The sequence below is a fragment of the Harmonia axyridis genome, chromosome 5, assembly GCF_914767665.1.
Source record: "Harmonia axyridis chromosome 5, icHarAxyr1.1, whole genome shotgun sequence".
NCBI lineage: Eukaryota > Metazoa > Arthropoda > Insecta > Coleoptera > Coccinellidae > Harmonia > Harmonia axyridis.
The window spans coordinates 27,527,615-27,541,082 of record NC_059505.1 but is presented as its reverse complement, the minus strand read 5'-3'; the positions used below and the strand labels follow the sequence as shown (position 1 = coordinate 27,541,082).

At 32.6% G+C, this 13,468-nt stretch overlaps 2 protein-coding genes across 3 annotated transcripts in view; one reads left to right on the top strand and one right to left on the bottom strand.

Moving 5' to 3' along the window:
- Positions 1–4,923, top strand: part of LOC123681165 (octopamine receptor 1-like) — a 67,986-nt gene extending 63,063 nt beyond the window's left edge. Inside the window, exons 5-6 of the mRNA XM_045619404.1 lie at positions 216–307; positions 3,495–4,923. Coding sequence (XP_045475360.1) covers positions 216–307; positions 3,495–4,017 — 615 coding nt within the window. The 3' untranslated portion in view covers positions 4,018–4,923. The remainder of the gene's footprint in view (positions 1–215; positions 308–3,494) is intronic.
- Positions 4,924–5,914: 991 nt separating this feature from the next.
- Positions 5,915–13,288, bottom strand: LOC123681161 (E3 ubiquitin-protein ligase TM129). Of its 2 annotated transcripts, none has more exons than XM_045619398.1 (4): positions 12,944–13,288; positions 8,553–8,764; positions 8,115–8,502; positions 5,915–6,377 (listed from the first exon to the last, which is right to left on the bottom strand). In XM_045619398.1, exons 1-4 carry the CDS (start codon positions 13,184–13,186, stop codon positions 6,108–6,110), a joined length of 1,113 nt encoding a protein of 370 aa, XP_045475354.1. In that variant the 5' UTR covers positions 13,187–13,288; the 3' UTR covers positions 5,915–6,107. The 2 variants fall into 2 exon arrangements, with proteins under 2 accessions (XP_045475354.1, XP_045475355.1); XM_045619399.1 differs by having other exon boundaries at positions 8,553–8,755; positions 12,944–13,287.
- Positions 13,289–13,468: the final 180 nt, after the last annotated feature.

Below are 13,468 nucleotides of genomic sequence, written 5' to 3'. Positions count from 1 at the left end.
ATTTCAACCAAAAAAATTGGGTCTTATGTCGCTCAAAACCCACTAGTTATTATTCAGCATTGTTTGGAAGAAGGAAAATGGTTTTCCCATTTTCATTCCTCAGAATCAAAAATATTTTGTGAAATCCTTATTAAGTAACAAACATTTATCTACTTAGGTCAAGTCAACCACTTGAAAAGTGATTTTATGTTTCTTATAATGCTAATATTTTTCAGAAAAATCACAAATTAGTGCTTCAATCTAGGGACGAATCAGATCCTGAAAGAGGCTCTTCAGAAGGTGAAGAAATCTGTCTCCGTACAACCAGGTTAGTTAAAATTTAAAATATGTTTACATTATTTGTTCAGTGAATCCCTCAATGATTGAAGCCCATGTGGTGTATATGGCGTTCAGGTTCAGAGTAAATTTTTATGGTGCACCATGTCTCGTGGAATGCAATGTTACATCCCGGGACCACTGATTGAATTGTCAGTCTGGCTACTTATGCCCGCCACTCACGAAGCGTTTTTTCGAGCGTTTGGTAGCAAGCGACGAAGAGATTCCAGTCGGGCAGTCAAGTTCATACTCTGATTTACAGTCGTACGGCCGTGTCCCGAGCTGTCTGACTGGAATCTCTTCGACGCTTGCTACCAAACGCTCGAAAAAACGCTTCGTGAGTGGCGGGCATTAGTGCTCCCTACTAAACAGGGTGTTTCATCATAAACTGTACAAACAGATATAGTCGCACAGATAACACCAGGAAAATCTTTTTTGCCTTCATTTTCGAAGCATAAGCGAGAAACACTGTGTTCAACGTGATTACATGTCCACAGTCCACATCCAAAAAAAATCCACCCGAAATTGTTGAAATGTTTCACCATTGCACTTTTTTTCCACCCAACAAGAATAATAATGAGCAGAGGCAAGAGCCTATACGCGATTAATAATTTACAATTCTTCAAAGATTTACAGTATATCTTAATCTACATAAAATATAAACTCCTCCAAACATACATAAAAATAAACCAAAATTCCCTTATATTTCCACTTGAGAATAAAAGATAGAGCAAAAGTATGTAAGAACTAAGAAATCAAGGTACCAATATTTTTTCCCAGGAACATATGTAATTCATTGTCCAGAATCATCTATTAAGGATTGATAAGCAAGTGGAAATATTGTCTGTCTTTCTCATTCACCCATGTCCTGATTCTGCCTTTTCGTTCCTTAGCATTCTGTATCTCTTTTAATTCCTTTGAAATCTCGTTATAATTTCGTGAGGCGAGATAGGTGTAAATTCTCTGACCAATTCGTTTCCTTGCTTTTGGAACCCAGCAGTGAGTATTTCTTCTTCTAGTTTCATAATTATACGTATTCAGTTGGAGTTTAATCTTTTTGGAACAGATTGCAGTTAGTATCTGAAATACAATTAATTTATGAGGGCTCATTGTTTTCGAAATGGCATACAGATCCTCTGACGGAAACAACTGTCGCTTTCTGTGGATAACTCGTAACAACCATCTTTGCTCCACCTCAACATCATTGATATGCTCCACCCCAGGCCAGTATTTCATATTTTATATTAGATTGACAAAGGGCAGTATATAATATCTACAGTTTTCTTTCATCTAGGTATTCTCTGAGGTATCTGACTCTTGAAAGAAGACGTCTTAGTTTTCCCACTAAGCTGCCTATGTGCTTGTCCCATTTCAGCTGTCTGTCAATTGTTATACCCAAATACTTCATATACTCAGCTTCAGGGATTGATATATTGTTGTCAATTTCTAAATTTCCCATATTTGAAAGTCCTGTTTCATAACATGCGAATGGTAAATATTTCGTCTTTTTTATGTTGATTGTTAACTTTTTTTTTGAACCATTGCATTAAATTGTAAAGATCTTTCTCAGAATTAGACTTGAGGTTTTCCCAGGAGCTGTCTTCGTACAATATTGCATTATCATCTGCAAAACTGATGATTTTGCCTTTCACATTTATAAAGAGTAAGCTGTTCATATAAATAATGAACAAAACTGGTTCCTTGTGGTATAACATACTCGACGGATATTTTTTCACTAATATGACTATCTATTTTTACAGACTGTACTCTATCAGTCAAGTACTCCTTGATTAAGTCATATACATTTCCACGGAAACTATAATGATGGATCTTATGGAGGAGAATTTCATGGGAAACCGTATCGAACGCTTTTTCGAAATCTATAAAGACACCTAGACCAACCTTTTCTCCATCTAACCAACCATATATTCTCTCAACTAATTCTGTTATCGCATCCTCTGTCGATTTTCCGTCTCTGAATCCGTAGTGTCTTTGTGATAATATTCTGTTTTTTTCTAAGAACTTTACAATACGATTTTTCATTAGTTTTTTGATGATCTTTGCTACATTAGATATGAGGCATATCGATCTGTAATTTGACACTATGTTTTTATTTTTGGATTTAAATACTGGCTTGATGATACCTATCTTAAAAATTTTTGGAAATTTGGATGTTTCAAAGCATAGGTTGGTCAATAACATCAGTGGTATTGATATTTCCTGTTTTAAATTTTTCAACAATTCAGTCCTAATTCCATCATCTCCAGGGGCTCCACTCCTTTTTAGTGTCAGCATTGTATCCTCTATTTCGCACGTACATGTTGGAAAAAGAATATGAATATGAAAACAGCATCAAAAAATATAAAACTTCATTTAAAGCCATCCAAATTTCTCCTTCGGTCCTCTGACAGGATTGTCGAAATTTTCCATGTAGTAATAAAAAGTTATAACAAAAAAAGATTTCACTCTAATTTCAATGAATCTCTGTTGGGAGTAAAATTCTCGACCTTGAGGTAATACTTGTAGAATGTAAAAATTATAGGTACAAGGATATTAATGGCTTTAATGAAGGATACGTAGGTATCATATTTTTCGATTCTGTTTTCATATTCGTGTTAGGTATAAAAAAAGTACAATAGTGAAACATCTCAATAATTTCGAGTGAATTTTTTTTGCGATATACACATATGAAAAAAAATTTTTGTTCGATTTATGAAAATTTTTGTTCGATTTATGAAAATTTTTGTTCGATTTATGAAAATTTTTTTTCACAGAAATTTTAGTTAATTCAGATAATTTAATTCAATTTGGAAACCAAAAAAAATCACGAACATTGCCACCACACTCGTTTTTGTTTCTTAAACACCATAAAATAATATTATGATCATTGATCACCATTTAAAACAATTCCTACCTACCGTTTTTTGATGTTCTTCATCCTGACTAAATGAGAAATTGAATTATACCGAATAATTCATTCTCTTTCAAGTTCTAGATTATATTTTATCTTTGTAGGTATCATAAAAGAATACTCAGAAGTTAATCACTCAAAGTAATGTATTTTCCTCTTAGCGCTAATCCAACAAACTTGGTTTCAATCATTGAAAGATAATTTCTCCAAAACATCAACTGCTTTAGTTGCATATATTTGTATGTTAAATTCAATCTTTCGTTCGCAGTCTACCACACGCCAGTGACAGAAACTTCAATTACAACGACAGGAGGATCAAATCCTTCAGGAGTAAAACCAAATCTTTAAGATCCAACAGTAGCACTTTCAACGAAGAAAAACTAACTTCGACCAGAGGAACCAGTTTCTACAAATCCTCAGTAAACAGCACCAGGTCACAAACAGATTCAATGCATCTCGACCATGGCACAATCTTGAAATTCGAACCAGCTTCCAGGGTATCTTCGTTCAGAAGAGAAACCAAAACTGCCCAAACCCTTAGCATCGTCATGGGTGGCTTCATAGCTTGTTGGCTTCCATTTTTCATTTTCTACTTACTGACTCCGTTCATGCCAAGCAACGACATCAACGCTCTAATAATGTCCTATTTGACGTGGTTGGGATGGTTCAATTCTGGAATAAATCCTTTCATTTACGCTTTTTATAGTCCAGATTTCAGGATAGCATTCTGGAGACTCACCGTGAAACATTTTTCGAAAGAGAGAAAACCAGATATCTCCCTCCATAAATGAAAAAATAACCTCAATGAAAAAAATGTTATTAGATTCTTCGAGGTTCTACACTAAAAATATGGATGTGAAAACTGAAAAAGAAAGCATCTTTTCGAGTTGGCAGTTCCAACTGTTGATTTCAAGCTTCGAATCTGGAAAACAAGGAGTTTCCAGAAATTTTACTCTGTTGGGGCTTCCAAAGAAACTCGAGCATTAGATGCAAAGTATGAGATGATCAATTCTAACTTGTCAATTCTAGAATCGAGTGTTACATCAGATGTTTCAACATTGTTACTCCGTTTGAAAGTTTCATTTCGAAGACTAATTTGGTCGGAAAGATTAAGACAAATCTGCAAAATCATCATTATTATCTTTCGGATAATATATTTTTTCGAATCATACTGTACCTACATATCTATTGCAGTCTTTCGAACTTGCAGGTACGTGGAATGTCTTGGTGAATAGTAAAATACGAAGAACATTCGCAATTTGACATTTTGTAATTTCAATAATTTGCGATAAAAAATGAAAATAGTTTCTTACCACAATTCAACCTCCCAAATGTATGGGATTCATGAACACAAAGCTTGAAATCATCAGATTAATAGAGACACAAGAAACAAGGAATATATGTACCTACATACTCCAACAATTTATCAAATATGTTTTGAAGAACAATTTCTATCTGTGGTGGAATAGTGCTAGTTGAAAACTAGATATTGCATATACTTACCTAATTCTTTGTTCCTCGTTTATTTTTTGAATAATCATATTTTCCTATCTTTCTCACTCTTCATTATATCCATTTGTTCAACTATGTTTATTCTTTGTTCATTCATTATATTTAAATTTTTTAGATGGTCCTTTTACATCATTATCGACATAAATTGTGAGAATTGTATTTATTTTCTAAAAGTGTTTAGATATATAATTATAAAATGTAGATATTGTAGTATTTTTTCTATAAACAATTTTTATTTGAAATTATTTGTATGGAATTAAATACCAAAAAAAACTTAGGAATTAAATACTGTGATTTTTTTTTAGTATTGAATCTATTCTGAAATATTTCTGCAATAAAGAAACATTTATTTCATATAATGATTCATGATGATGCATTAGCATTACAATAAAAACTTTTTTACAACGAATAATAATATGCACTAAAATCAAATCGCTCATTCCTATTACCTAATTATTTACTCATTTGGTCCTTGATGAGTTTCAAAAAAAAACTTTACATTCAAATCAAACACAAAAACCAAATTCTGTAAAAAAACCGATATAAACATTATAAATGATATTGAGATGAATCAATTGAATGCATTATAGACCAAAAAATAAATGCAATAGATGTGGTATACAACATGAATTCCACATTACTGAAATAATCAATGTGGCACAATTGAAACTAGTCAAATCACTATTCGAAATTATCTATGGGATTTATATCCGGCGGACGCGATGGCCACGGTAAACCACAACACCTACAGAGAAAGTCCATATAGAGCAGAATGTAAGTATAGACTTTTCAATAATGCTATTTAATTTTTCAAGTCTCATTAAGAAAACAAATGAATGAAAGACATCTAACTTCAAATGTTGTACTCAGGAATCATTTTTTATTAGTTAAAAAGAATTTTATTCAAACTCATAGTGCATCAGTTAATTCGGCTACCTATACAAAAAAATATTAATTTTTTCTGTAAATTTCAACTCCTGTTGTTCACAAGTAAAGTCGTAATTAATTTTTCTCCGTATAAACTTTTCGCCCCAAAATGTGCTGGAAAATCACCTCTGCAAGTTGAAATTTATAATCCTGAAAAGCTATGCATAGGTGCTATGATTTATTGACACAATATTTTGATTTTCCGGTGACAGAGCCTGGAGCCATTTGGGAAGTAATTGTAACACATCATTATGATTTAAAATATTTATTATTGAAAGTTATGCAAGGAACTATATAATTTTATCAATAGATTAAATAAATACATTTATTAAAATAAAATATTATGGAAGCATAGGAAAATATGCTCTTCATTTAGATCTATATCATTATCAACAGAATTATTGAGAATTTAAGTTATTAGAAAAGTATTTTCCCTTTCTTCTCATTCCTCAGTGGATCTCGTATAACAAACGTCCAATAAACAAAACTTGGCTCTACACATAGGACATGTACACTTTGAAGATAACCAGCTAGATGGATTGTTTGAGTCTTGCCTGGATGCGAACCATTTAGCCATGCAATCTGCACACCACATAGGCTGACAGTAGCAAGGGCTGCAAGGATCTGTAGGCGCACTCGTCTCATCAGTACACATCTTTTGTATTTTTACATTTGGCGCAACTTCCATGCAGCCTATACAAGTTTCGAAAACCTGAAAATAAAACATTTTTCAAAGTTGATCTCAATCTCAAACGGAGGAAGCAGTGGCGTCGCAATATTTGTTGGCCACCCCTGAAATATTGCATGAGCAAAAAAATACAACATGGATTCAACATAAACTAGAAGGACCTGGAAATCTTGGCCTCCCTTAACAATTTCTCCTGACAAGTGATGTCATACAGTTTTTCCATCTAGAAACCATTTTTAATTCAAAATTGCACGTTTGTGATTAGAGGAAATTAAGACGAGATAAATAATCATAAGTAATTATTAATTCTCTTCTCACTTAACAATTCACTTCATAAACTAAATGCTTTGGGTTGGATTTAGATTAGACGAGGGGCGAAAGACAGTGGCGTACCCAGACAAAGAATTTTGCTTACTCATAATAAGATTGTGATATATAAGGTTGTTACATATAATGGATATTCCTTCTGGGGGGGATATATCCCCCTTATCCCCTCCCTTGGGTACGCCACTGGCGAAAGATAATCAGACCTTGCATGCACTTTGACATGAACATCTATTGTGCATCCCCGCGCTGTTTACCAGTCCAGCAATAGTGTCAATGAATTTATAACCTTTTTGGGGGCTACATCTTGTTCCGGCTTTGAAAAGCAAGAGTCAGGGTGTTGTAGCCTTTTCCGGTTCTCAGCTTCACATGCGCATAGCAAGTGTTTGGCTGTCTCATTGTTTTCTTGGCTGAATCGACATGTGTCCTCAGACGCTTTTTCCATGTTTTTCAGATGATCTCTTTCGGAAAAATTTCCCGTGAGTGCGCCTGTCAGTTTCCTCAGTTCCTGTTTGCTGAGCGAAAAAACCTTCTTAGTCCAGCTTGTCGTGTAAGAGAGAAGTGACTTGGCCAGTCTTTGACCATTGATTCTCCACAAGAACGCAAACTTCGACTTCTGTTCCCATTCCTTAACTCCCATCGCTTAATGAGTACTGTTCATTATGGACAATTCCATTATACACTGTATCCGTAAAGTATGGAACAAATTCATTTTTAGCTAAACAGACCATTTTAAGAAATAATCCTGAAACACGTTTTATTTTAATTTACCGTATTTTAAAATAATAATCTAATATACAGGGTGAATTACTTTCGAGTAATGACGTCACCGTCATTTTTTTTTAATGGAACACCCCCATTTTGTCTCAGTTTTCCTACTCTAGCTGAGCTGATTCCAATAATGTATCTCATGTTGATTCCAATTGGTGTAACAAACTACAGGGTGTTACCAAACCAATTGCCGCTAGACAATAAGTATTTTTGATAATATTGTTAATTTAACTAATAAATGTTACGCGTTACTTTATGAGCACACACAAAACTATTGTATTTTTGTCCACCCTGTACCAATTGGAATCAACTCAGCTAGAGTAATCGGAAAATTGAGACAAAATGGAGGTGTTCCATTTGAAAAAATGACGGTGACGTCATTACTCGAAAGTAATTCATCCTGTATATTAGATTATTATTTTAACATACGGTAAATTAAAATCAAAAATCGACGTGTTTCAGGATTACTTCTTAAAATGGTCTGTTCAGCTAAAAATGGATTTGTTTCATACTTTACGGACACAGTGTAGAACTGGTAATGGACAACGCTTAAAGGCTCAAAGAAAGAGGGAGCAGGGAGCATAACGTTTTTTCCTTACGCGATTTCTCGTAGCGCAAGCTGCTTTTGAGGAACTTCGTTCCAAATAAACAAAAAGATTAACGTACCTGACTGGCTGATTCATATCGTGGATTCTCTTTCATATTTTCTTTGAAAACATCCACGAATCGTTCCAAGATATTTTTATGAAACTTCACATCCGGCATAACATTGATCGTCCTTGTTAATCGATCCTGTAAGTTAAGGAAATTTTCCGAATTTATTCTTATGATGAAGGGTTCCACTGATGGACGGCTGGATTTGACTTCAATGTTCAAATACTGAATTTCATCGGAAGTTTGGGGCGATAAATTATAGGTTTGAGATGTCTTCACTGTGACAGTGGTATCTGATTGATGCGCCAGGTAAATGGTAAGTGGTGTTATTTTCAAGATCCAGTTTTCGGTTATGGCTATAAACGAGAGTGGGTTCGTCTTCGTGTACATTTTCTCTGGCCTAAAATTCGAAATTTGAAATCTTAATAATTTTGTTATTTCAAGTTTCACCTGCGGAATTCTATATCTATATTTGTCTGGATACTTCTCCAATTCATGCCATTGTTGCAAAATTTGCTCAAGTTTTTTGCTATTGGATGCTCCTCATAATTATTATCTGTCCATACTTTTATTTGATATAACGCTGCTATGGGTAACATCAAACTGAGAGTGAGGTAGATGTTTCCAAAAACACTACGTGTGAAGATTTCAAGCTGTAACATCTTATGTTGAGAATGACAAAAAAATTTTAGTAATAGTTCATTATTTTGTTCATACTATAGCTTAGAATTAATGAAGTTAAATCCAAGTTGAAGTTGCGGTTGAATTATACAAAAAGGAATGTGAAGGCCCCTTTAGCAACGAATGTATCTGATGATAAAGAACCTTTTTCATCGTATGAAAAAAGGTGATTTTATAAATGAGATTTCTTCCGATCCTTGTATGTACGAAAGCCTACAGATCTCCATCTTTCCAGATAAATCTCACGTTATTAGCATCTTAAAAAGAAATATAATAAATTTTTTTGACCGGCATTACGATTATTCATAACAGTAAGTTGGAAAAATCTTCAAAAAATAATTCAGTTCTTCAAATCACATAAACAGGTTATTCTCCTGAATCTTCTAACAGAATGAAATGAGCATATGAAAATGATAAAATAAATTTAATTACCACAAAACTATTCAACATATTATAAATCTCAGAACTCTCATATTATCGAGTCGATTATATTTCATAAATGATTTTTGCAATTGAGGGCCGGTTTTTCACATGCGAAGATATAAATTTATTTCTGTTGCGTAGATATCCATAGATAAAAACTGCGCTGAAGGAACAAATTCATTTCTTCGCATGTGAAAAAACCGGCCCTAAGCGGAGTAAAAATATATGTTGACTCTATAAGAATATTTTCTATAGTAACGAAATGAAACAACTATTTTTTTTATACAGTAGAACCTCGATCATCCGGCCTAATGGAGGGGAAACGGTTCCCGGATAATCGAAAAACACGGACAATCGAAATTCCTCAAAATACGAACAACAACTATGAAAATTAGAGATATGTATGGGGTACAATTATTTATTAAGGAACAAAATCAAAAGAATCATAATATCATATAAAAATATACAAATGAAGAACAAATCATGGCATTGGTACCTATAATACATCGAATGTATATATTTAGTTGAAAAAGTATGTAATTTTTGTCTGTCTCTTTTTATTATTCATCCTTAGATAAATGTGAGCCCGAATTTTCCTCAAATGGAGGACATCAATATAATCTGTATCATTTTCCTGCTCTAAATAGTGCATCAGACCATTTGCAAATCTCAACGCGTCTTCGGCAGAAACAGTGTTTCTCTAATTCTGTGGTTATTCCGTTCATTCTTCCACATCTTGTAGAAGAAAATCGTGCGGGAATATATCAGAAACGCACAGATTCATGGTTATATTTTATTATTATATGTTGGTACTCCAAACTTTCTGCTACGGCTTTATCTATCGATTCATCAATTTGCTTTGAAAAAATCAGTTCTGCCCACCAACATTTTTCAATGCAAAAATCACTAAAAGATACTTATGGCAATATTTCATTAATTTCAATAAAAATGCAATGAATCAGAGAAAATAATGTATAATACTCGTACAGAAGGCTCATTCTACCACTCGCCCATTCAAAAACTCGCCACTTCGTGGCTCGTTTTTGAATTTTGAACTCGTGGAAGAATATCAATGCCTTCTGCACTTGTATTATGAATAACTATTTCCTGCGTGGAAAATTCTTCAACACTTTAATCGTCTGTATATCCATACAGTGGTTAGGTTGGGAAAATTTTGATGCGATTTCTGAATCATCCAGTATCTGATAACCGGGTTCATTTAAATCCGAATTTAGCCATTCCTCAACATCATCGACTGAAACATTTTCGAATTATACCAAATTATTACTATGGCGCATGCGTAATGAATTGAATCCCGGATAATCGAGTGGATGTCTGCTCGTGGAGACGGATGAGTGAAAATGTCGACGAGCACGGATTACAGAGTAAAACGGATAATAGGAGAACGGATAATCGAGGTTTTACTGTATTTTACTTTTATTGCAGAAGGTATACCTAATATTTCCATCAACATATTCCATAAATAAATTGCTTTGCAATAAGAATGATACATTTCAAGATGGTTATAATGGCAACACTGTTTATTAAAAATATCAAAATTATGACATCATTGTGCTTCACTATCAGATATATTTTTTTGATATATAATTTTTTTTTAACTATAAATGGTGATGAAGAAGAATTGTATCAAAAAATACAACAATTCCGAAACGTACTTTTGTTAATTTAGTCATTCATTTTGTTTATCATTTCCTCAATTTGTACAGTTTTCGATCATTTATTTTTTTTTGGTTGGTTTTGATATTTTGTCATTTGGAATTCTATTTCTAGACAAAGAAGATGGGTAGGTATATATCAAAAGATATATCAGATACTGAAGGTTTTGTCACAAGAATGATGTCATAATGTTGATATTTATATTAGATTGCCTACACAAATATAATCATGTTACCTTTATTTTATAATTGTTTATTATTTTTTGACATTCCTTATAACATTTGTATTCAGTGGGTTGTCCAAAATTATTGTTGTGTAAAATCTTTGGTTATGTCTCTCAATCATGGAAAGATGCACGCTTCAACTTTTAGGAATTGTTTTATTAAGATCAGAGCTCATTTGTGAATACTGGGAGAAATTTAAGAAGAATTTATAGACAATATTATCAAGGAAATTGAATAAATATTCGTTGTATTATAGTCAAATTTGAAACTGAAATTTTTTACTCGACACAAGAGTACTTATCCGAACTTGGGCCGACTTTAAAATTTGTCTATAATACAACGATTGAACTGAATGATGTCGTTCATCAATTGTTTTCAAATTTCTCTTAGTATTCACAAATGGGCACTGATTTTTTTCAAAATACAATTCAATAATAAACGTTGTTGCAAATGACATAAGAAATGTCAAAAACAGTGTTGCCAATGTAACAATTTTAAATTGAATCATTCCAATGGAAAACCCTATGTTTTCTTTCAAGTCTTCAAAGTTTTTAGTACAAAAACTTACTTCAAGCAGAAAATGTGGAATGGTATAGACGATTAAAATCATCATGATTCTACATGATTAAAATCAATGCTTGAACCCAATCCCTCTACAAAGCTACCTGTGTCAACAGTTGCGTCTGTAGAATTTATTTTTTATTGAAAAAGTTCCTACAATTGAATGGATGAAAATCTATATAACATTGAATATTGTTTGAAAATCTGAATTTATTGATACATATTTAAATACCACATTAACTTTTTTAAGAATTGAAGTTTTTCAAGATGAATAGTATCAACAATAATTCTTACAAACCACTATATTTTTAGAAACCTATTTTATCTATCTTCATTCCAAGATTCATTAACAAGTCCAGAACATTTGAAGAGCTCAAATAGAAATTGTATTAAGACAGGAAATCTTATTAATCAAATGCCTAGAAGAATATCCTATAAAAAAAGCAGAATATTTAAAAAAATTCTAAGTCTATGAAACAACTTCAATTTCATTTCCAGACCTGATTTTAAACTCACTTCGTCCTAATTAACTTTGAAGAAAATTTTCTTATTTTCATTATGGTATATGATAACAACAAAGCAAAAAGAGGACAAATAAGTTGAAGGTGAGACTAAGAAGAGATTTCAATATTCTATGTATTTCTTCATAAACCATAGGACAAACTAGAACAACAATATAATTACGGGGAAGTACAAAAATAGACTCTTTAATAATGAAAATTTGTTGAACTCCTCTATACAATTGGGACCAGCTTGTTATTGGCACTGTTCTTTGGAAAATTTAGAATTGAAAATTAATTTCATTCCCAGTTATAATAAAAGCAGAAAACAATGTACCTACCATACAGAAGTGGTATTATTTCTCAAAAGTACAAATCTGGGAAAAAATTATTACTATCAAATTTAAAGGGTTAGACTAAAAACTAAGAGGTACTGAGCCTAGAAAAATAGACAAAATAGTAGATATGGAAGATAATAAACTAGGTACCCCACTAGATCACAGTATTCCATGTTGTTTTTTCTTACTAAAGAGGTGGAGGAGATGTGATAAAATTATTGTAGATTGGTCTAAATGATGAATCAAACGATTCCTTAATCTAGGAATCATATATGTCACTTTTTTCCCTTTGCTGTCTGTGAAATGAAATATATTCAATGTATAAAAATATTAGTTTTTTTTCATCCATCCATTCAATTCGATTTCGATGAAAAACCTTTATAAATATTTTAATTTATATCTTATGTTAGTAAAAGCCTGCATGTTATAAAACCTACCATCTCTAAATTCCCAAATACAATTATAGTTATAATGTATCCAAAAGGAAGTAAAGAGTATGTCATTAGGGTAATTAAGGAGCGTTTGAGATGAAAATGAATAAAGGAGTCATTTTCTGAACCCAAAAATTTGGAGAATAAAACTGGTATTGTAAAACCAGCACTGACGAATTCTGCAGGAGGATAAATTATAGCAGCACAAAGAAGAACGTATACAATTGAATATATCAAATCCTGCTCCATCGTCAATATTCTCAAACACTGTCTTTCATCTGGAAATTCGCTAAAATTTACTCAAATTCCTCGCACTTCACCTAACTATTTTGTTAGGTTACGTTACGTAGAAAGAACGGATGACAAGACAAGTACATCATAGAAAGTAATTCACATATCAATTCTTAAATATTCTTTTTGTTTTGTTCCAAGTTCTATCAGATTTAAGAGTGAATGTTATATGGATAACAATTGATTATTTTATTTATTTTATTCAATTGCCAAATCCGAAGATCTATAGTAGTTGTACGG

Excerpts from the sequence above, each read along its gene's own strand:
- LOC123681161 (XM_045619398.1), bottom strand. The coding sequence starts at position 13,186 with ATGGAGCAGGATTTGATATATTCAATTGTATACGTTCTTCTTTGTGCT. Across the intron at positions 8,503-8,552 it reads ATAGATATAGAATTCCGCAG|GCCAGAGAAAATGTACACGA; the intron begins GTGAAACTTGAA and ends TTCGAATTTTAG. Across the intron at positions 6,378-8,114 it reads GATATGAATCAGCCAGTCAG|GTTTTCGAAACTTGTATAGG; the intron begins GTACGTTAATCT and ends TTTTATTTTCAG.